Source organism: Contarinia nasturtii, unplaced genomic scaffold, assembly GCF_009176525.2.
Source record: "Contarinia nasturtii isolate CC-2019 unplaced genomic scaffold, AAFC_CNas_1.1 Cnas_scaffold_2229, whole genome shotgun sequence".
NCBI lineage: Eukaryota > Metazoa > Arthropoda > Insecta > Diptera > Cecidomyiidae > Contarinia > Contarinia nasturtii.
Window position 1 is genome coordinate 162,972 of NW_022199552.1, and position 22,060 is coordinate 185,031.

General features: G+C 33.7%; 7 protein-coding genes across 12 annotated transcripts in view; 5 read left to right on the forward strand and 2 right to left on the reverse strand.

The window, feature by feature from the left end:
* Positions 1 to 938, forward strand: part of LOC116348027 (BRCA1-associated protein) — a 7,048-nt gene extending 6,110 nt beyond the window's left edge. The window contains exons 4-5 of the mRNA XM_031778877.1: positions 3 to 404; positions 476 to 938. Of these exons, the coding sequence (XP_031634737.1) occupies positions 3 to 404; positions 476 to 785 (712 nt within the window). The 3' untranslated portion in view covers positions 786 to 938. The remainder of the gene's footprint in view (positions 1 to 2; positions 405 to 475) is intronic.
* A 68-nt stretch (positions 939 to 1,006) lies between these two features.
* On the forward strand, positions 1,007 to 2,741 carry LOC116348061 (structure-specific endonuclease subunit SLX1 homolog). 3 transcript variants are annotated; one of them, XM_031778917.1, is made up of 5 exons: positions 1,007 to 1,148; positions 1,237 to 1,559; positions 1,790 to 1,984; positions 2,195 to 2,309; positions 2,400 to 2,741. In XM_031778917.1, exons 1-5 carry the CDS (start codon positions 1,100 to 1,102, stop codon positions 2,549 to 2,551), a joined length of 834 nt encoding a protein of 277 aa, XP_031634777.1. In that variant the 5' UTR covers positions 1,007 to 1,099; the 3' UTR covers positions 2,552 to 2,741. The 3 variants fall into 3 exon arrangements, with proteins under 3 accessions (XP_031634777.1, XP_031634775.1, XP_031634776.1); XM_031778915.1 differs by having other exon boundaries at positions 2,195 to 2,741; XM_031778916.1 differs by having other exon boundaries at positions 1,087 to 1,148; positions 1,245 to 1,559; positions 2,195 to 2,741.
* Positions 2,742 to 4,727: 1,986 nt separating this feature from the next.
* On the reverse strand, positions 4,728 to 7,871 carry LOC116348035. Its single transcript, XM_031778885.1, has 2 exons — positions 7,392 to 7,871; positions 4,728 to 7,319 (listed from the first exon to the last, which is right to left on the reverse strand). Exons 1-2 carry the CDS (start codon positions 7,633 to 7,635, stop codon positions 7,207 to 7,209), a joined length of 357 nt encoding a protein of 118 aa, XP_031634745.1. The 5' UTR covers positions 7,636 to 7,871; the 3' UTR covers positions 4,728 to 7,206.
* A 1,865-nt stretch (positions 7,872 to 9,736) lies between these two features.
* Positions 9,737 to 12,689, forward strand: LOC116348054 (vanin-like protein 2). 4 transcript variants are annotated; one of them, XM_031778905.1, is made up of 6 exons: positions 9,737 to 9,904; positions 10,670 to 11,076; positions 11,144 to 11,355; positions 11,531 to 11,982; positions 12,048 to 12,331; positions 12,416 to 12,689. In XM_031778905.1, exons 1-6 carry the CDS (start codon positions 9,842 to 9,844, stop codon positions 12,666 to 12,668), a joined length of 1,671 nt encoding a protein of 556 aa, XP_031634765.1. In that variant the 5' UTR covers positions 9,737 to 9,841; the 3' UTR covers positions 12,669 to 12,689. The 4 variants fall into 4 exon arrangements, with proteins under 4 accessions (XP_031634765.1, XP_031634766.1, XP_031634768.1 ...); XM_031778906.1 differs by having other exon boundaries at positions 9,838 to 9,904; positions 10,535 to 11,076; XM_031778908.1 differs by lacking the exon at positions 9,737 to 9,904 and adding an exon at positions 9,936 to 10,411.
* An 823-nt stretch (positions 12,690 to 13,512) lies between these two features.
* On the forward strand, positions 13,513 to 16,389 carry LOC116348072 (vanin-like protein 2). The gene is made up of 7 exons (XM_031778933.1): positions 13,513 to 13,531; positions 14,125 to 14,188; positions 14,496 to 14,899; positions 14,988 to 15,199; positions 15,260 to 15,708; positions 15,778 to 16,061; positions 16,137 to 16,389. The coding sequence occupies exons 2-7, from the start codon at positions 14,132 to 14,134 to the stop codon at positions 16,258 to 16,260; spliced, it is 1,530 nt and encodes a 509-aa protein (XP_031634793.1). The 5' UTR covers positions 13,513 to 13,531; positions 14,125 to 14,131; the 3' UTR covers positions 16,261 to 16,389.
* Positions 16,390 to 16,906: 517 nt separating this feature from the next.
* LOC116348028 (fibroblast growth factor receptor-like) lies at positions 16,907 to 17,506 on the reverse strand. The gene is made up of 2 exons (XM_031778878.1): positions 17,486 to 17,506; positions 16,907 to 17,341 (listed from the first exon to the last, which is right to left on the reverse strand). The coding sequence occupies exons 1-2, from the start codon at positions 17,504 to 17,506 to the stop codon at positions 16,907 to 16,909; spliced, it is 456 nt and encodes a 151-aa protein (XP_031634738.1).
* Positions 17,507 to 18,380: 874 nt separating this feature from the next.
* Positions 18,381 to 20,651, forward strand: LOC116348055 (vanin-like protein 2). The gene is made up of 6 exons (XM_031778909.1): positions 18,381 to 18,587; positions 18,691 to 19,094; positions 19,165 to 19,376; positions 19,446 to 19,933; positions 19,994 to 20,277; positions 20,381 to 20,651. Exons 1-6 carry the CDS (start codon positions 18,519 to 18,521, stop codon positions 20,640 to 20,642), a joined length of 1,719 nt encoding a protein of 572 aa, XP_031634769.1. The 5' UTR covers positions 18,381 to 18,518; the 3' UTR covers positions 20,643 to 20,651.
* The last annotated feature ends 1,409 nt before the right edge of the window (positions 20,652 to 22,060 follow it).

The following is a 22,060-nucleotide window of genomic DNA, read 5'->3' on the forward strand; positions in this document are numbered from 1 at the left end:
CACTACAAAGCCACCAATCACACGTATGCACTGCAATTGGGTACAAATCGTGTATGGGATTATGCCGGCGATAATTTTGTACATCGTTTGCTGCAAAGTAAAGGTGATGGCAAATTGGTTGCACACACTCAATCGCCGAATGCTGAAAGTGCCGATAGCGATGAAAAAATTGATTCACTTCAACTTGAATTTACGTATGCATTGACATCGCAATTACAAAAGCAGCGAGAATATTATGAAGAAAAATTGGCGCGGCTGGAAAGCAAAATCGAGGCGGAATCAAAACAATTTCAAGTAAAAATCGACACATTTATTCGTGATTACACCGATTTGGACGCAAAGTACGGAACATTGCGAAAAGAAAAGAACGGAATGGAAAAGAAATTGGCTCAATTGAGTACAAAGTGAGTTAATTTTTTTCTTTTTCTTTATTATTACAGAACTCAATCGATTTTTCATGCAAATATTCTTTCAGATTAACCAACTACCAAAAGGAACTGAACGACGAACGTGAAATGATCAAAGCACTGCGATCGAATCAAAGTGAATGGGAGGCAAAGTGTTCACAATTAGAGGAAAAATATAAAAAGTATCAAACCGAAAAAGAGACTGAAATTGGTGAACTAAAGGATGAAATTCGTGATCTCATGTTTTATATGGAAGCTCAAAATGCTGTCGCAAATTCACATCTGAAAGATGAAATCGACGATACATCCATCACCATCTCACCACCGTCCAACCCCGAAGCTTCTGGCTCAAAGAAAACACGACGAAAGAAGAAATAAACGAAAATCACGCTTCAACTCTTTAACGCTTTATATTTCAGACATTGTGATCATTTTGCTTTTAAAAAACCAGCGAACAAAAAAAAAACAAAACCTATTTATTGTTTACAACAAAGAAAATTAATACATTTTTAACTCCCACGAAACAAATTATTTATATAAAACAAAATCAACAATTGTTCAATGTGTTCAATCATAGAAATGAAATAAAATTGTATACACACAAAGACATATAAAATGAGGCGAGCTTTTATGTGCTGTGTTGTTGTCTGTGTTGACAGTTGTCAATTTTGGCGCGAATATTTCCACATCTCATGTGTCATTCGTGGTGCTCACTACTGAACTTACTGTTCTGTTTTTATGGTTTGTTATTTGAATTCTTGCGATTTGGAAAACGAAATTGGCGGAAAAGTGAAATATTTTTACTTCATGTTTTGAATTTATTCAAAAGGTCTAAAGTACACCAATGTTGATTATAGACGAATAGACAATTTCGTGTTGCCAACTTCAGTTCAACATCAACAAACCATGGATAACAATCCAATTCAAGAAGATAAAGGCTATTTCTATGGTGTTTATTTGCTGTGCAGTCAAAGTGATAACCCAAAATATCGAAATAAAAATTACATTGGTTTCACTGTCAACCCAAACAGACGAATTATTCAACATAATCGCGGAAATATGTTTGGCGGTGCCAAGAAAACCAGCGACAAAGGACCATGGGAAATGGTATTGATTGTTCATGGCTTTCCGAACAACATATCGGCTTTGCGGGTAAGACGGGGTTTTTGCATTCACACAGTGCACCAAACTAATAAAGGCAACTTCTCTATTTATTCTACATTCAAAGCACATTTTTGTATTTACCAGTCTATGTTAGAAGACTAAATTCGATTTTGCAAATTTTTTTAATGCTTTATTTTGCTTTAATCTAATACCACAAATTAACCACTGATTTTTATTTGTCCAATTGTTTTTTTACTTTTATTTACATCAAATTTTAGTTTGAATGGGCTTGGCAACAGCCGAAAGAATCGCGTCGGCTACGGCATTTGGACGAATTAAAACGTCGAAAACCAGGCGAAAGTTTTTTCGATTTGAATTTTCGCATTTTGACGGAAATGCTACGAACACCACCATGGAATCGACTTGCGTTGACTGTGCGATGGTTGTCTAAGGAGTTTGCACGCGATTTTCCGGTAAAATATTTTCTAATATAAAAAAAATGTCCCCGAAAATAGACTATTCCAATTAATAAAATGAATCAAATATTAATGAAACAAGTTCCTTGTTCGTTTGTGAATAATGAATTTTACGTTTCCGCACACCTAGTGTGGAAAGACATTCATAATTTATGAATGAAATGAATTTGTGATCGAAAGACTAAAAAATGATGTTTATTCTTGCAGGTCACCAAACTGCCTCCGAGCCATATGTTAATCCGGCAAGGCGACATTGTGTTGAAGAAGGCAAAGAAGCCTTCTTGTCCGATGGATGATTTCGCATCTCAAAGCCCCGTAAAATGTATTATTTGTGATCGATTCGTATCTGCGGTGGAACGCGTAAGCTGCTCAAATTCTGGCTGTTCATTAAATTGTCATCTCATTTGTTTAGGTCAACGTTTCTTGGAGCCGGGTGAATATGTGCCAATTAGTGGATCATGTCCAAAATGCCATCAAATTCAACTCTGGAGCGATGTTGTGCGCAAATTCAAGGGCTATTCCGATGCAATCGTTTTAGCTGCTGATGACGAACATGATATATAACAACAATTTTGTTTCCATAATTTTATTGCTAGATTATTAGAAATTAACGGACTAGAGAAATGTCTCAATTTAATCGACGACATATGAATGGAATTTGCATGACAAAGCGGCCGTTTTAGGGTCGTATGATTTTTATTGTGACTAAGTGATATACGAAAGTAATAAAATTAATGATGATTTGTGTAAAATATTTTTGAAATCGATATGAGATTAGTTTTGATAGTAGAAAGCAGGCAAAAGAATACATATATCATTGGAAAAAGACGTCACCAAACAAAGTTGTGTGAAAAATAAATAATAATGAAAGAAAAGACAAAACGATGAAGGTTTGCCACAAGATACTGATGAAGTTGTTTGTGATTGTAATTATTGATTTCTGTTGTTGAATCTCTCATCATCATTCATCTCAATTGGCGTACACAGCTGTTATGAATGGGCCGAAGAATAAAATATCAATAAATCATTCGCTGATTGTGGCCACTTTCAAAGTGACATTGAACATTTCCCCTAAACAAATAAATGGGTGGGGATTTGAAATCGAATATTGAATATTGCTTTTGTTATTCGAAATAGAGTCGTGTCGAAAATACGAGAAGAAAGTTTGGGAATTTTTTTAATTGTTATATGTGCGCCCAATGAGTGGCTCCAAACCATAAAAATTGCGAAGAATGTTTGGAAGATACGATTGAATTGAGTGGCTTCGTTATTCCCAAACAAAAAGTCATTACACTCTTAGTTTGGACCACATTTCGAGGATCCCACAATACGGTAATTTTTCTTCAACCAATGCTTATCAGTCAGAGGAAAATTAAATGCTTTGGATATGGAGCAACGTAACCGAATCTAATGGTTCATTTTCATGAAATGTGGAACGATTGAGTGATTTGCATATATATCGTGCGCACTTTATTCAAATACATTCTTCCATAGTTTCTCTTTCTTTTCATTCATATTCATAGACGTGCGCGCGGTTGCGTAGCACGCGAAACGCATGGTGATTTATGCACAACAAAAATGTCTTGACTTTGAGAATGGGATAGAGTTACCGAAACAATTCAAACGAGAATACCAATTACACACTCGAGAAATAAATTAAACACAAAGAACGATTGATGAAGCAAGAGAGAGAGAAAGAGAGAGAGAGAGAGAGAGAGAGAGAGAGAGAGAGAACAAAGTCAAAACACGAACAATGACGCACTTCATTTCTTTTCAGCATTCATTCAATTTGCTCGCTTGGTTGTGGTAAATACTTGTGAGTGCAAACAAAGCAATGGAAACATTGAATTTGGGGAGAACCATTCATACGATAGCCATCTTTGATCCAAGAATGGAATACGAAAAAATAAATTGGAATTTCGATGACAATCGCATTTTCTATGATTTAATGCGATATACGAACAAACGAGTTTAGTGAAATACTTTTATGCGCACCGATGTATGGATGTGTCGAAAAGTAGCAAGACATGCCGACACAGCGACAAATCGGAAGATTTAAGTTGACCAACTTGGTAGGTGTTTTGACTAGAAACCAATTTTGAATTTCACTCCAATCATATTCGTCGTACTGCTTTTATTAAATGATAATAATAATATTTGGTTTATTCAAATTTGACAAAGTGTCTTGTTTTTTTGGCTACCGGTATTTCGTTTCACTTTTGATAATAAATTTTAAAATTTTTAAAGAGTTTTCAAGAGTTCGATAGAGATCATAATCAAAACATAGCAGAGCTTGTCATCAGCTAATGCTCCTAAATTCAGTCGCATATTTTTGTTGCCAAATCGAAAGTGTCGCGCTGAAAACTCGCATAAATTGTGTGTTTCTTGAGGTGTCCCCAGTGCAGATTTCATTTTATCGCCCGCCTGCATTGCAGACACCACAGTTCTCAACGGGTCACATTGCAGATGAGCACCTATCAGCATACCCTGAAACTTTGATCTATAACCGTCTATAACGAACTCGTCTGTTGAAAATTCCGCTTTAAATTCCATACCATTGGCCATGACTGACTTCTTCAAGCCAAAGATGATCACAACCATTTCGTCTTTTCATTCACAATATTTCTTGTCTCGTTCAAAATCCAACTAAAATCGTCTGAAGAAAAAAACTAAAAATAAAAAAAAAAAACCATCCAAAGAGGTGTAAATAATAAAGAGTCCAAAGTCAAACAAAAAAGTGTTGTTATTCTTTCAAGGCGTTTATTTGTACACTTTCATCTAGTTGGAATGTTTAGCACTTGTTTTCTACACATGTGTTTACCAGAAATATAAAGAATATTTCTTATCGATTTTGAATGGGCTCGGTTGCACTTGACTATGAGTGTTAATTAGGCCCATTACCGTTTTTTTTGTGTGCGTTACCATTTCTTGATAATTATCTAATTTTGGCATTTCAGTTGCAGCCAGCACTGAATGAATTTCTAACGAAAATATCTTTCTGACTATTTCTCTTTCCTCGGCTCGAATTTGAAACCGACAAATGTGATATTGCTATGGTCAATAGTTTTTCATTGTAATAAATAAATAAATAAGTAAAAAAAATCTCATTAAATATCATATAGTCAATAACAATTTTGTGAGCTAAACTCCAGTATCTTAAACTAAAAAAATCAAGATATTCTATGCTAGTCTATTTACAGTACAAACAGAGAGATAGATGGATACAAATCATTTTTTTTTTTCATTTCGTTCGTTGTGTAATAATAATTCTTCGTTCGTGTTTCGGACAAACCATTAAAACCGTTATGGTTGTTCATTGTGATGTTGGAAAAAAAAGCGTAACAAAACAGCGGAAACTACATGATATGCCAGAAGAAAAACAACTGATTCCAGTGATGCTGTTGGTTTGCTAACCCAATTTTGCAAGCCCATATAGAACTGATGTGCAATAAAGAGACAAGCGCAATTTGCATATTTTTTTTATATAAATGTAAAACAATCTCCAGAACGCATCTTTGTGCGCGTGCGCCAGTGAATGCAATTTATGATGGTATTTAATGGATTACGAGTTTCTCATTTGGTGAGATATTAGAAGAGCATCAAAAGAGAAGTATCTCAATCAATAGCAGCAGTACTTAGTATTTGCAATTTCACAAATAAATAGAAAATGAATTGGCCGTTTTCTAATTATATTGACATATGTCAAATACATTTTCACTCGTCCCAAATTTGATAGTTTTTTATGATTTTGAAAAACACATATTCCAACGCAAATAAATTCGGTTCCAGTCGAACGTTGGCGTTATCTTTACATATGTTCATTTTTTCGGCATGTTTACCGTGTCACTCATCGTTTCCATCACATATTGATTGTTATTCGGATGTTACTACGAAGAAACGAAAAATATATTTAAATACACACGGTCGAAACCGATTCATTCAAAGAGAAAGTAAGAATAATATTTCTTTCTGACTTTTTTCAATGCTTTCTCATTCTTCAGAACACCCGAATGTGTCACCGAAATTTCTTTGTACCGAAGCGAAAAAAAAACGAACAAAAGAATGTCTGTCTCTTAGGTAAAATACCGTGAAATCGACGATTTGTTGTTTTCACATTGAGAATGCGCGAATTTATTCATCAATTTTTTTCAGTTTGAACGCGATATCATGCACGAATCTCACAATTAATCGCAACATTTCTATGCTATAGAAGAGGCACCGCTTTGAATTCACGATTGAAATCAATGATTAGAGTGAAAACGTGTTGAAGAATCTATTTTAGTCTGAATTTCAATGATTGAAAGCAGAAATACTTTGAGTGAAAAGCGTTTTTGGCAATAAAGAAAGGTAAAAAGTGAAAAGATTGAACACTTTCAAAGGAATGAACAATTTCTAAAAAGAGAACAACTCAATATAAAATAATTAAAACCAATGAACAAGAAAGGCGATAAAAAAAGTCATAACATAAAAAAAAAGAATCAAAATTGCATTTTGTTCGATGGCCGAACTTTTATCACTCCATTCATTTTTTCAAGTGAAATCTTGTTGCTTTGTTTCGTTTGTCACTTCGGTGAACTTTAATCCATCGATCCCAAAAATAATAAACCGTTTCCAATTTCTATTTAGAATGCAAAACCGTTTTCAATAGCGTTTTGATTGAAAATGCATCTCGCATATGAATGCAAATTCACCATTTGATGTGCTTGGGCAGAGAGAACGCGTTTCAACGGTACTTCATATGATTATGTAAATTGGTACGCACTCTCTCTCTCCCTTCCTCTCTAGCATCTCTTCACATGACCATAAATCGCATTCACTGGCACACACGTATGAAAAACCGTTTGATCAAATAGAATGTTAATAGCAATATATATTCTTTTGATATGCGAAATGATTTGATTGATGATGAAACTTTGTAATTTTCAGGTTTTCTTTCGACTTTTAAGTGTTTTTTTGGTTGATCTTATTTGAATTTGAATTTAATGAATTGATTTTTTTTCGACTCTTTGTTTTCTTTATGGGTAAAATTTAATATTTTTTTGAATTTTTCACATTCCGAATGCTTTACACTGGAATTAATGGTGCACTGTTTTGTTTTCACTGTTTCTTCACTTTGCATTTTTAAAATAAATAAAATAAATAAATAGCACTAAAAACTATCTTAAAACGATGATTTATGTGTCATATCTCTCATTTTTGCGATGACGTGCCCGCGGTCGTTATTTGGCATCGAATAAATCCTCTGCGCCCAGATCATCCAGTCCACCACCGAAACCGTAGTCATCATAGTCAGCATTGGGCGGAACGAAGGCACCATTGAACCAGCCCGCAACTATGAAAATAAATCAAAAAAACAGTACATTTTAAAACTGCGCATACCGAATGATCGAAGCGAAACACTCACCTCTTTCTTCAAGGTTCATTTGAACCGCAAGCCCATAAATGAGGCGCATGATAAGCAATCGCACGAAATTTGGTGGATTTGTCTCTCTCAATTCCAATTCTTTTGCAACCGATGTTTTTTGTTGTTCCATTGTTTTTTCACTTTGAACTTTTTTGCTTCGTTTACGTTTGGCATCACAATCGGCGGCCAATATCAGTACAATCAACAAAAGCACTGCCACTTTTCGGAATGTTGGTGACATCATTTTCTTTTTGTTATACTTTCCAAAATTTTCTCAAAGTGAATTAGGTTTATCACCAATTTTCCGGGGTGGTTTCGATTCGGTTTCGTCCAAAATTAAATTGACTCAATTCGATTAGTTCTTTCTACACACAATTTTGTGAGCTCAATACCGAACGATGTTTGAACGCTTGCACGTTTTTTAACGGAATGAACGTTGTCGGTTTGAATCACCTCACATAAATACTCGCATATATATGAAATAGCCATGTGAAATAGAGTCTATGTATGTATGCCATTTAACGTAGCGCCGAAGCTGCGATATGGTTCTATTGGTGTGTGCGCGCAATGAAAAGGCGAAAGAGAAATGCAAACAATAAGAAGATTGTTCGATGCCGTTATATTACTGCGGTCAAACACTTCGCGGTTGGCGACGACGAAGAAAGCAACCAACAACAAGTAAGAAAGACACACACATACAAATATCACGTGGATTTAGGCACGTACAAACTCAAACATCATGACCAACCACAAAAAGATGCTTTTTCCTAAAGGCAACCTAGAGAAGAAGATGACTGTGTAAACAAATTTGAAAATGAATCGTTTTTAACGGTATCCATTGGTCCAATTGATCGGCGGAATTAGCCAATTAGCTTGTTATGGCGTAGAAATCAAAAGTGAACACAATTGAAATTGATTGGCAATTGACAAGGTCGTTAAATTTATTTTCGATTTTCACTCTTTCTTCACTGATTGTTGGACTTTTAAGCATGCATTTACATTAATGAACGACGACTTTTTTCTCCCTTTACAATACATCTAAAGAAGTCATCATTCCGCAGGAGATTCAAATAATTTATTCTTTTGTTGCTAGTTGATTAGATTTGCACTTGAAATTTAAATAATAAAGGCAATTTTTTTTGCTACGAAGTGAAATCACTTTCTTTGAATCTGCATGAGAAAAACAAATTTGTGGAATTTAAGTTAGTTACGTTTTCTACGTATTTGCAAACATTTTGAATAACTTTTTAACGATGATGTGGCCAGTTTTGTTATGCCGTGAACTTTTTTATGTTTAGAACCATAAAACATCGTATCTTTTGATCAACTTTTCAGAATTTTTTTATGTTAATTCATTTAGTTCTTCATTAATTAATTTAAACGTTTTTGGAAATCAATTTTTATCTGTCCATCTACGAGAACAATAGTATCGGCCATGATCAAAGTTTTGGAGTTTGAAGTTGAAAATTTGAAGTTTCCTTCATTCTAAATCATCAAAGCAATTATCTTTCATCTTTTTTGATAAGAAGAGATCTCATTTACTCTTATTCTTTTGAAGCACGAGCTATGTTTCAATTCTCAATTATTATAGAAATTTCACTGGGAAACTCTTATAATGTTCAGTAAATATTCTGGGTAATAAATAAAGTGTTAGCTTGTGCATAAAAATCAGTTACAACAATTAAAAAGACAATTAATGTCATTTTTATTGTACACGCTTCTTGAGCATATTCCATATAATTAAAAGAGATGCATCGCAATGAACATAGTAATGATTGTTTAGTGATCACGTCTGCGAATGCAAGACTCTTAAATGAAGTAGGGAAGTGCAAAGAGTTGAAATAACACATGTAATGCGTTCTACACTTCAGAACTGCATGCACGAAATCATCACAAAAGCAAACAGTTTTTTCTATCGAACCATAAGTTCTACGAATTATTTCATGTGTTTTTCAAGAACTATTGCATCGCGCTAGTATTTTCGATTTTAACTGATCATTGTTAATTTCTTGATTTTAAATAAATGAAATTCGTTATCTTTTCGCTCAATTTAAGATAATTTATTTTTAAAGTTACAATTATTCTGCATTGAAATATTCAACTTTTGGGAAAAAATCTGATTGTGCTAATCTCGAAAACGATCTAATGATTATATCTTTTTATGATAAACCTATTAATTATTTCACGTAACTTGGGTATAAATATGTTTTTATTTTAAGCTGTCTATATCAAGAAAATCGAGTAATCACGGATAAACACTCAAAGGTGAGCCATAAAAAGGTGTCCTTCATTATATCGTATTTCAAAATGAATCGTGATTTTTTTCAGTACATATGAAACTGTGCATACCAGCTGTTGTGTAATTTCGAAAAGAGTTTAAAGACATTACTAGCGTGAAACTATTTCTTTAAATTTAAAGACATTTTTTTTTTAAGAAAAAAGTGTAAAAAATGTTCATACAAATTATTTCGGTCATTTGCATGATTGTCATAAATGGTTGCAGAAGTGACGAGGTAAATGATGTAGAATTTGATGTAAAAATAAAATAATCAAACATAAAGGTAAAATCTTCAAAATATATACACCTTCAAAATTTGAATTAAAATAGCACCTGATTCAAACCTAGTGAATTGAGCAAATGTTTAAAGTTTAAAATCAAACAATAGTGCCAAACCCCTGAACTTTCGATTTAAAACGTCTTAAGACGTTTCAAATTTGAATACACATTTTACGAAACAAATAATTTCAATAAATTTTTCTACCGAATTTCTTCTGTTCTTCAGCCGCAAATTACTGATCCGGAAATCTTTCTAAACTGCAAATTATTTTGTGGAATTTATAATATAATTCGTGTATATTTCGATTTGAATTGAAAATGCATAACATTGACACATTTCTCTCTAGAGAGGCCATGCACTGAATTATTAAAACTTACTACTCATGTGATCAATGCTATCTAGGCGTACTATCAAGTAATTTTCGACTGATAAAAATGTCAATATATAATTAACATTTAACAAGTTTGTATCTTTCCCAATTTTATTGTCCATAAAACGCAAATCTTATCAAACATAAGAAATCACATGATTGGGTGTATATAATAGATTTCCAACTCAAGTTTACGATAATAATTCATTTATCAGAATAAAAGGCGATAAAATCCACGCTGACAGTTCCAAGTTTTGATTTCAAAACGATCAAATTGTTGTTGGAAATGGATGTAATTCAAGAGACCCCAACATTTCCGGTAGCATGTCATTGAAATATTAAAATTCTAGGCGCAATTTTACACCGCGGCTATAGCCGAAGTAAATCCAGTGAATGATGGATATTCATTCGAAGGTGTGGCGGAGTTGACAAAGCAAGCAGTTGAAATAATTGAATCCCATGAAATGAAAGAAGTCGATATTATGGTGTTACCTGAAGGGTTATTAAATCGTCGATACAACACGACGATTCTCTTGCCAAACACAGAAAAATCATATTGTGATGATCCAAATATCCATTTTGTGCTGCGAAATATTTCGTGTGCTGCTCGAAAGGTTCGAAAATACGTTGTAATCAATTTGAATGTCAGAGTCAATTGTTCACACGACGATCAATCGTTTTGTGCATACCAAGATGATTCTACGAATCTGTACAATATGGCCATTGCATTTGATCGTAATGGTGATATGGTTGCCAGGTAAGAACACATAAAATTGAATGTCTTAGTATGTGAATGCATTTTAGAGCTCAATCTATTCAAAAAGGTATCGAAAATATCATTTGTTTGGTGAAACTGGTGTTCAGCAAACCGAAAAACCAGATCGCATTACATTTAAAACCGATTTTAATGTAACATTCGGTGTGTGCATTTGTTTTGATTTGTTTTTCGACGAACCGACGCTTGATTTGGTTCAACAAGGCATTAAACATTTTGTTTATCCAACAAAGTGGTACTCGGAAATTCCGTATTTGTCTGGTAACGCTGAATTTTTTGAATTCCGGAACATTTCCTGAAAATATTTTTTTTCGAACGATCGTTTCCTTAAAAAGTCTTTGAAAATTCCCGAATTTTCGAAAAATGTACCGACATTCGAGATTTTTCTGTTTTAATAATAAAACTAGTTTCTCAATAAAATGTGCATTTATTTCAGCCGTTCAATATCAACAGAGTTGGGCATATGCAAATAATGTAAACTTACTAGCCGCTAATATAAACTTGCCCGATATAAAATGTTCTGGAAGTGGAATTTTCAGCGGACGATCGGGTGCTTTGCAAGTCGTTGTTAATGAAACACCCACAACAAAAATTCTTGTTGCAAAAGTTCCTGTTCATTTACCAGCAGATGATGAATACTCTGCGAACACCTTTGACAACGTCATTTTTAAAGAAACTGCAATGGAATCTGGCGACAAGCATTTTGGGAATAACAGATCTGCAGAACAAACAATTGCAATGAATTTGGGTCAAGAAAAGTTAACCGATTACACAGTGAAATTTTTAGATTTTACTGCGAGTCACTATAAGGTTGGAAGTGTTTGTAATGAAGCTATTTGCTGCAATTACACCATCGAAGTCACTGACAATGGTGAACAAAAAGGAAAAGTAAGAAGTTGAGTTCTTTTGAAATGCCTTTGACATTAATACGTATTTATTGTATTCGATTTCAGTCATCATATTCATACGCGATAACAGTATTCAGTGGACGTCGAAAACACGGTACAATTGAGAATTTACTTACTGGTCAAGATATTTGCGGTTTGGTTGCTTGCACCGACAGAAATTCAAAGCATTCCTGTGGCATTCGTTTACCAACCGCACAAGTTCAAAATCGATACCATTTCAAAAAATTGCATTTAAGAACTGTACTTTCTATTACACACATGAAAATCATGCCCAACACATTGACACAGCAATTACTACCACTCAAACCAATGGAATTTGAACACCAAATGTAAGGCATTCATGAAAATTCCATTTTTTTATTCTGGCCAAGGAAGGAAACCATTTATGAATTTATATATATGTTTAATTGCAGATTCAAAGTGGAAGGTGCCGATAAGTATGACGTGACCTTGAATTTGAATGGGCAACAGTCAGATCTTCTTACTTTTGCTATTTTCTCGAGGGATTTTGATAAAGATATATACAATCAAATTACGCCAAACAGTGCAGCATCACAAAAAGGCACATTTATATTAATATTTTGCATTGTATTCAGCATTAGTGGGATTATATCTATTGAATATATTGAGAAGAGAGTATGTTATTCAGCGCTTATGGTTGAGTAATGTCTGAATAAAAACATACTCTCCTCTCGATATTTTCAATAGATATAGTTTTTCATTCTATTTGAAAGAGAGAGTTCAGCAAATAATATACAAAAAACACATAATCCAGAATTTTTAAAATTGTAAATTCGTTATTTTTTGCGAAGTGGGTGGCTGAAGTAATAAAATTAAAATTATTTGTTTAGTGTATGTCTGCATGATTCAATATAGTTTTCTGACATGGAGCAAAAAAAAAAGTTACTTGTTAGAGTGGCTTTTGGTCTTTTAATTCATCAGTCAAAAAATGTGAAATAAAATCAGCACCGCAACGGAATTATATAAAACACTCATCATTGTAAAGTGTGCATCTCATGACCATTTTATCAACTGATTTTATCGCAATCACTCAAAGACACCTTTCTTTGGAGCTACAAATTTGACTCTATACTGTCTTCATTCGTCAGTACGTCTGTGCTAATATCGGCTAATACATTGATTTAAAAGGTTGAGAAACTGAAGTAATTTTTTTGGTTGTTTAAATTGTGTACTTTAAAGCAAAATTTATTTTATTTCGAACCGTTTTGGTATTTGTTTGTTTAAACCTAAATAAAGGAGATATAAACAAAAAAAACTTTGACAATAACGAACGAATCAAAAGTCATTAAAATCAGCTGTTTTCAATGTTATTGTATTGCTTCAAAAGTCAATAGTGTCAACACGTACGGCAACTGCGAAACAGAGAGAAAGAGATAAAGAACGATAAGAATGTAGCTCATAATCGAAAATTTACACATACACTGCATTTTTGAGCCAAACTGATTTGCATCGTACGACAAAATTTTTGGCTTTGTGACAACACCTTTGTCATATCACTATATCTGCATGTAAGGATATGTGTGATCGGTAGTGCATGCTCACACAAATGCAGAAACCGCTCACAGAAGACGTCAGTTGTAATATTTGTGAACTCTGGTAGTAATTTACTAAATTACCACCATTACAATGTGCGGCATGGTGATTTTTGTATGTATTGTATTTGCTTTGCTGTGACAGCGCTGTACAGTATTACCACCAACACTGCGTTGAGCGATAGTAATATTGCTCAGCAAAGCACATACAATACATACAAAAATCACCATGCCACACATTGTAATGGTGGTAATTTAGTAAATCACCACCAGAGTTCGCAAATATTACAATTGACGTCTTCTGTGAGCGATTGCCTTTCTTTTTAACGCAGAACGCAAAAACGCTCATGTCAAGTAGTCTTCGATCGGTCAAATGTTTAGCTGTCAAATCACTTTTAATCATTTTATTTTATACGCCGAAGCTTAAAAAATGTCTTATTGAATCGAAGACTCTTGAATTCATCGTTAAACCAAAGTTGATTTTTGTGTTAATTCCTGTTTAGGTTGCCAATTAAGAGAAAATAGCAAAAATACCGATTTTAATAAACAGAACGATTTGCCTATTTCAGAGTGATCATGCGACTTTTGGTGTTGATTTGCCTCATTTTAGTGAGTGGCTACAAAAGCGAAGAGGTAATTATGTATATTTAATCTGTATTAAATTACAAATTTCAAATCATTTTTCAAAAGAAATGGCAATAAAACCGAATTTCACGAGAATAAAAATGGAACATTTTTGTAAAAGTGTTTCAATATTCAATCTTATTGTCTACACTCAAGTGTGTTCAGTAAGCTTATCATTCAAGTATCGATATCTCCGAAAAGAAAGTGAAAAAATAGCCTTTATTGCTATACGACTAACACTGTAATAAAGATTAAACCCGTATGAGTTTAAGACGTCTTTGTCTCATATTGTAAACCTCATTTTTTTCTCGTCTAGATTTCAACTTATACAGCAGCAGTAGTCGAAGTGAATGCCATTGCTGCCGGTTATAATATTGAGAATGTTAAAAAGGTTACAAAACAAGTGACCGAAATTATCGAGTCAAATGAATTAAATGGTGTTGATATTGTTGTATTACCGGAAGGCATTCTCAATGAACCAAACACAGCTGTTCTTCTGACAAACCCAAACAATACATATTGTAATGATGCTAATGCTCATTTTGTGCTGCGTGATATTTCATGTGCTGTTCGTAATGCCAACAGATATGTTGCAATCAATTTATATGCAAAAGTGAATTGTTCGGAGGATGATCAAAAATTCTGTGCAAATGAAATTGATAACACAAATCTGTATAATATGGCTATTATTTTCGATCGTAACGGTGATGTGGTTGCTAAGTAAGTTTATTTTTAGATATCTACGGTGTCTTTTCAGATACCTGGCAGGAGAAAAAAATAACCAAATTTTTTATAAAATTAATCGAAGATATCGAAAATACCATTTATTTGGTGAGGGCGGAGTTCAACAAACCGAAAAACCCGATTTCATTACATTCGAAACGGATTTCAATGTTACGTTTGGTGTGTGCATTTGTTTCGATTTGATGTTTAGCGAGCCAGCGAATGATTTGGTGCAGCAAGGTGTCAAAAATTTCGTTTATCCAACGTATTGGTACTCAGAATTACCGTATTTGACATGTAAGACCCACATTTATTGACCAAACACCAGAAATGTAAAAATCCATTCACTTCTTTCAGCCGCTCAATATCAAAATAGTTGGGCTTATGCAAATAATGTAAACTTATTAGCAGCAAATCAGAATATACCAGTCGTTCAATGTTCCGGAAGTGGAATTTATAGTGGACGATCGGGTGCTTTAAAAGTGTTCGTTAGTGAAACGGCTGCAACGAAAATTCTAATTGCCAACGTTCCTGTTGACTTGCCAGCAAACGATGATGTTTTATCAACGTTTGAATCGGATGAAGTGGGTAAAGAAATGAAATTGGACACTCGGTCGGTGTATTATTCGGAGGAAAACAAAGGAATGCAGTACATCTCCAATATGAATCAAGACAATTTAACCGAATTCAGTGTGAAATTTTTGAATTTCCACAAGAGCAACAGTCAAGCAGGAACGGTTTGTAATAATGGTATTTGTTGTTACTACAACATTGAAGTTACCGATAAGGGCGAACAAGAGGGAAATGTACGTGGTATTTTTTGGTATACGAATTTTCGAGATTTTCAATTATATACTGACTTTATACTCTTTCAGACATCATATTCATACGCGATATCAGTATTTAGCGGATATCGACATTACAAATCCATCAAAAATTTACTGACTGGCCAAGAAGTGTGCAGTTTGATTGCTTGCACCGAGATGAATTCAAAGGATTCGTGTGGCTTAAGACTGCCAGTGTCACAAATACATAATCGATTCAATTTTAAGAAATTGGATTTAAGAACAGTGCTTCCCATTACACACATGAAAACAATGCCAAACACATTGACACAGGAATTGCTGCCGCTCAAATCAACGGAATTTGAACACCAAATGTACGAAATATTGTTTTAATTATTTATTTATTCGAAGGTTTTTTCACTTTTTTTATTTTGAATATATTTTTTTAGATCCAAAGTTGAAGGAGACGCCAAGTATTCTGTGACATTAAATTTGACCGAACCGAAGGACGATATACTCACCTTTGCTATTTTCTCACGTGATTATGACAAAGATATTATCGGCCAAATATGATTTCTCTACTCTCCAATTTAACAAAAGATTCATGTAAATGGGACAAACATTTTACATAAAATGCTCAAATATTGTCGGAAGTCATTTTGCAAATATTTTGGAAATAATAAGAAAACTAAATAAGATACATGTTTTTATGACTTTCAATACTCGTGCCTTCGTAGAAAAAAATAGAATATTCGTTCGTTTGGAGCATACTTTCTGACCAGGGGTCCAATTACCCCTGTTGTTCAAAAGGTGTATATCCAAAAAATATCACTTTTTGGGGTGTCATGTTCACGCTGATGCTGTATCCACACCACAAAACTCAAATTTGTTTTGTAATGGCAATTGCTCATAAAAATTGGCCAACTCTTCGACTATCTCAAGAATTTGAATCTATCAACACTGTGTTTCCCGTTCCGGATACATAAATAGCATCCTATTTACATTGACAATATATATATGCGAAAAACAATAACACTGCAAAAATGAAGCTTTTTAAATTGAATTGTTTTTGGAATGTGGCAATCTCTAATACTAGATCAAATGATTTTTTTTGGGGAATTATGTGAAAAAGCATAAACTTTTTAAAAATGGAAAAAAAACTCTTGTTCACAAGGATTAATAACTATATATGCCCATGGATTGCTCAGGAAAGTATTTATTAATCAACAACGCATGACTGTAGATTTTCATCATTTTCAGCGTTTTCAACCAGATCACATGATGCCAAACAATCATTTTCTACTGATTTGTCCATAAACGATTTATTTAAATCGATAAATTCCTCTAGATCGTCAGGTTTCATAAGATCGGAAAATGTCTTGGCAAGATTGTCGAATAATGGACGTGATTTAGGGTCGGTATTCCAACATGACATCATAATATCGTATCTAAAATTTATATAATTATTAGTCATTGCTTCTGGTTTACTCAATCTGTTGCCGCTTTGTAAAAAGTTTGCCAAATTGTTATATGGCATAAATCCGAGTGAAAATAGTTCCCATAGCACGATACCAATTGACCACACATCTGAATGAACACTGTACTTCTGATCGATTAAAGATTCGGAAGCCAACCATCTGTACGGAACCAGTTCCTGCAAATCATATTTGAATATTAGTTAATTTAAAATATTTAAAAAAAACTGTTACAGTAAAATAGCTAAGAATTTGACAATGTTTTGAAAAGCAATAATAAATTTAATTCAATTTAAAGTTTGATAAAAACAGAAATCGAATACAAATAAGCATAGTGTCGTCATTATTATTTGTTTGTTTTGATCTTCACTTCGAAAGTATAATCAGTCGCCTGCGAAAAACATCAACAACAATTTCAATTTGAATCAAAAGGTTCATTTCAATCGGCAATCTGTGAAGTCGGTCGTTGTTTGTGCAAATGGGCCGTATAAATAAATTAGGAATAATACTATTTGCTTAATAAATTTGGTTTAAAATATAAACGGAATGAATTCAAACTGAAATTGATATGTGGGGGAATGGGGGTAAAGCATATTGCCCTTTGTATAACAATCTGTATAAGTGTATATAGTCGCATTCAGAGTAACAACAAATCACTTTATTGTACTGATTAACTTTCTTTCTCTCACTTTTATATTACAACAACAATAACATTGTTGATAATAGGCTAGAGTTTTTTGGCAAACGAAAAAATGCTACAAAAATCGAAAGTAAGCGAAAAATACCGAGTAGACATGACCAATGGCAACATTTCATTAGATGAAGTTGTTCTTCTTTCATAAAAACGACAATTTCAACACAATCAACTTTGTTGTCACCAAAAAATATCTTGCTTCGCATGAGTTTATTGAACATTGTATCCACAGTGAGAGTTCAACCAACTTGTTTTCAATTTTTGCGTCGTTATCACAACAACAGTTGTTTGGCTCAAACTCATCAAAATAAATTGAAAGAAAAAATGTCTTCAGGGGAATGAATGAGTGAAGAAATGAACTTAATTTCTTTCAACTCAAAATCAGTCGTTCCGTTCCACTCTACTACTAGAGATAAGACGAATTTTTTTCGACTTGTCCTCTTATCTATCAATTATTGTGGATTGTTTTGTTTTCATGCATGTTTGAATCCCAATTAATTTTCAGTATTTAGAAAACTGTGCAATTGGGCAGATGTTGTTTTAAGTCATAAATCGATTATTTTGGAAATTTTTGTGTGAAAAGGAAAGAAAGAACGAATAATAAAAGAAATTGGTAGAAAATTGAAAATCAATCGTTAATAAAATAAAAAAAAAGTGAAAAAATGATCAAACGATGGCTTGCGATATTTTCTTCCTTGGCTTACCATATTAGTGGCTATGACAATCAGGCGGTATTTTCGAATTGTGGAAATTATCTGTTTTTAGTCTCCAGATTAAGAACAAAAATTATGCATTCTCCATTTCATTTGACATTTCTCGTTGCCTTCCCTTTAGATTCAAACTTACACCGCAGCGGTAGTCGAATTTAATCCGGTTTCGATTGGCGACACTTTCACGAATGTTGCTCAGGTCACAACTCAAGCGATCGAAATTATTGAATCGGATGAATTAAATGGAGCAGATATTGTTGTATTACCCGAAGGAATTTTTAATCGTCAAAATACAGCTTCATATCTACCAAATACCAATGATTCATATTGTGATCATGAGAATGTTGACATGGTACTACGGAATATTTCATGTGCCGTCCGCAAAGCGAACAAGTATGTTGTCATCAATTTATATGTTAAAATAAATTGTGAATTCGACGATCAGCCATTCTGTTCAAACCAAACCGATTCCACGAATCTCTACAATATGGCTGTCGTCTTTGATCGAAGAGGTGATGTGGTGGCCAGGTATATTAAAATAGGTCAAACAAACTAAAACAATAACAATGTTCAAAATAAAATTCATTCAATTCGATAGATATCGAAAATACAATTTATTCAACGAAGACGGAGTTCAACAGACCGAAATGCCCGATTTAATTACATTCGCAACGGATTTCAATGTTACATTTGGAATATGCGTTTGCTTTGATTTGATGTTTGATCAACCGGTGATTAATTTGGTGCATAAAGGAGTGACAAATTTTATTTATCCAACGATGTGGTTCTCAGAAATACCTTATTTATCAGGTAAATCCCTTCGTTAATTTACAATCTTCATTTTTGCTTCACATTTCCTTTTCAATTCTTTTAATTCAGCCACTCAGTACCAGCAAAGTTGGGCTTATGCAAATAATGTTAACTTATTAGCAGCCAATGTAAATGCACCCAACATACAATGTTCGGGCAGTGGTATTTATCATGGACGGTCGGGTGCATTACAAGTGTTCATCAGTGAATTGCCCATGAGAAAAATTCTCATCGCAAATGTTCCCGTTGATTTGCCAAAAAATCATTTGACGGCGAGTACCGAGCGAAAAAATTCAGAATCAAATAATAAACTACAAAAAACTCGTTCGATTTCTGCCCAAAATATTGATTCTAGCCCATTGGACGGAGATTTATTTGGTACTTCGAAAGATAAATTTTCATATGCAATCGATTTGGGTCAGGATGACTTAAGTGATTATACCGTAAAATTTTTGAACTTCTCTACAAGTTCCTATCAAGTGGGAAGCGTTTGTAACAATGCCATTTGCTGTAATTATACGGTTGAAATTGACGATAACGGAGAACATGAAGGAAAAGTGAGCACTTCTCAGATGATCGAAGAGGGTGTGCGTTATTTAGTTTTTCATCTTTTCTAGTTCTCATATTCATATGCGATATCAGTGTTTAGTGGTCAGCGTGGCCACAAACCAATCAACGATTTATTCACCGGTCAAGACGTGTGCAGTTTGATCGCATGCATCGAAATGAACTCGAAGGACTCATGTGGATTGAGATTACCATTGCAACAAGTACAAAATCGATATAATTTTAAGAAATTATTTTTGGAAACCATGTTACCAATCACTTCTATGAATGTTATGCCAAACACACTCACACAAGAATTATTGCCGCTCAAAACAACCGAATTTGATTACAAATTGTAAGTCAACGAAAAAGTAATCTTTCGATTTGGAAAATGTCGAGTAGAAACTTTAGCCGTACATAGAAGAAATTCGGTGTCATTGAAGGTATCTTTATTTTAGGTCCGAAATTCAAGAGCAAGACAAATATGTGGTGACGTTAAATTTGAATACACCAAAATCAAATCTTCTAACATTTGCATTATTCTCTCGGAACTTTGACAAAGATATGTTTGTGAAGGGTACAGCAATGGCAGAAGGTATTTACATCTTTGTATTATGTATCTTATCAAGCTTTGTTTGGATGATGTCAAATGCCGATAGATTTTATTTATTTAATATATATAAGGTAAATTTGATGAAATTTGGGTCATCACAAAAATAAAACATTTAAAACGGTACATTTTTTTTTATTAACTGTTTATTTTCAATATTCGAGATAAGTTGGTTGTTGACAAAACAAATTGATATTTGTTATTCATGCTTGTTCATTATGTTATTTTTAAATGCTATTTTATTAATTGAATTCAAGCATTCGGAAAGAGATCAATCAATGTGGACCATCGAATCATTCGATGCGCATATGCTAGTGCAACGGAGGTGATTTTTCGACTCCGAAGCCGACTGACGTTGAGACTATTAATCCGATACCGACCATTCTCCGACTGTGGCGAAACCGTTCTCCGGCCATCTTCGGTTCGGTCGGGGCCGGCGGTCGTTGGGGGTCGTTGCTCGGTCGGAGTTGCAAACTCTGGTACGCGCATCATTCGATGGGCTACATTGATTGATCTCTTTCTGAGTGCTTGATTAAATTAAGCTCCATGTCTTTCTTCAGCGGGAGTATCCTTTATTGTTCTATACAACGAATATTGCACGTTCCATAGATAAAATATAAGACCTGAAATAAAATGTCTGTAAATCGAATTCAAACTTTTGAATGAACTTTAAATAAATTACCACCGAAACAATAAACCAGATTGGATGCAGATAAGCATATTAATGCTCTATAATTATCCACTTTTCCAACGTTCGTCTTTGTGGCGAAGTAATATACCACGAAGAATAGTGGCATGAAGAAAAGTATGAGAACGGTTGTAAATGTTGAAAATAGCATTGGCAACATTGGATAGTAACTTTTCTGTTTTGAAATACATGAAGGTTCAAATAGTTAGTTTTCATGAAAATACGAATTAAAAGCAAAGAGACTGAAAAACATTTTAAAAATTCCAGCCGAACATGAGTTGTAAACAAAAAAGAGTCCAAATTGATCAAACTCAGCATTTTTGCTTACTTTCGAACCATATAGTGGAATATATGTCGGCTATAGCTAGACTATAGTCACATTGAGTCGAAAAACCTACATTCAAAATTCCATAAAGCCAGCACGAGTTTATGACTAGGCCAGTGTCTGAAAAAAAGACATCATTTTTATTTGCTTAAATCCCATCGCTCAAAAAGCCTTAAATTACAAAACTTGAGATTGAATAATCACACCCGAAATCATTATTTATCATTTGCCCCCTTCTTTGGCCACATTTCTTTCATTACTTACAACAAAGCACCAAAAAAAACATTGGTTCTGGGATTCCTGCAAAAATGTATGCAAAACATGCTGTAATGCCAATTACACCCATTGTGATGCCAGCTGTTTTTAAATTTATGCACCAAAAACAACTGTTTACTATTCTAAATTGCATTTTTTGCCAATATTATACAAAAATTTCTTTTCTTCTGAATCAAACTTTTTCAAATGTATTTTTATCAATAAAATGATGAACATTGAGCTAATCAGCTAATTTATTT

Bases quoted from the DNA above. Each gene is read 5' to 3' on its own strand.
- LOC116348055 (XM_031778909.1), top strand. From the start codon at position 18,519: ATGATCAAACGATGGCTTGCGATATTTTCTTCCTTGGCTTACCATATT. The intron at 19,095-19,164 runs GTATATTAAAAT...TCAATTCGATAG, and splicing joins AGAGGTGATGTGGTGGCCAG to ATATCGAAAATACAATTTAT. The intron at 20,278-20,380 runs GTAAGTCAACGA...TCTTTATTTTAG, and splicing joins ACCGAATTTGATTACAAATT to GTCCGAAATTCAAGAGCAAG.
- LOC116348061 (XM_031778915.1), top strand. From the start codon at position 1,100: ATGTGTCATTCGTGGTGCTCACTACTGAACTTACTGTTCTGTTTTTAT. The intron at 1,560-1,789 runs GTAAGACGGGGT...ATCAAATTTTAG, and splicing joins ACAACATATCGGCTTTGCGG to TTTGAATGGGCTTGGCAACA. The intron at 1,985-2,194 runs GTAAAATATTTT...TTATTCTTGCAG, and splicing joins AGTTTGCACGCGATTTTCCG to GTCACCAAACTGCCTCCGAG.
- LOC116348028 (XM_031778878.1), bottom strand. From the start codon at position 17,506: ATGACGACACTATGCTTATTT. The intron at 17,342-17,485 runs GTATTCGATTTC...TATGATTTGCAG, and splicing joins TGACGACACTATGCTTATTT to GAACTGGTTCCGTACAGATG.
- LOC116348054 (XM_031778905.1), top strand. From the start codon at position 9,842: ATGTTCATACAAATTATTTCGGTCATTTGCATGATTGTCATAAATGGT. The intron at 11,356-11,530 runs GTAACGCTGAAT...CATTTATTTCAG, and splicing joins GGAAATTCCGTATTTGTCTG to CCGTTCAATATCAACAGAGT. The intron at 12,332-12,415 runs GTAAGGCATTCA...GTTTAATTGCAG, and splicing joins ATGGAATTTGAACACCAAAT to ATTCAAAGTGGAAGGTGCCG.
- LOC116348035 (XM_031778885.1), bottom strand. From the start codon at position 7,635: ATGATGTCACCAACATTCCGAAAAGTGGCAGTGCTTTTGTTGATTGTA. The intron at 7,320-7,391 runs GTGAGTGTTTCG...TTATTTTCATAG, and splicing joins AATGAACCTTGAAGAAAGAG to TTGCGGGCTGGTTCAATGGT.
- LOC116348072 (XM_031778933.1), top strand. From the start codon at position 14,132: ATGCGACTTTTGGTGTTGATTTGCCTCATTTTAGTGAGTGGCTACAAA. The intron at 14,189-14,495 runs GTAATTATGTAT...TTTCTCGTCTAG, and splicing joins GTGGCTACAAAAGCGAAGAG to ATTTCAACTTATACAGCAGC. The intron at 16,062-16,136 runs GTACGAAATATT...ATATTTTTTTAG, and splicing joins ACGGAATTTGAACACCAAAT to ATCCAAAGTTGAAGGAGACG.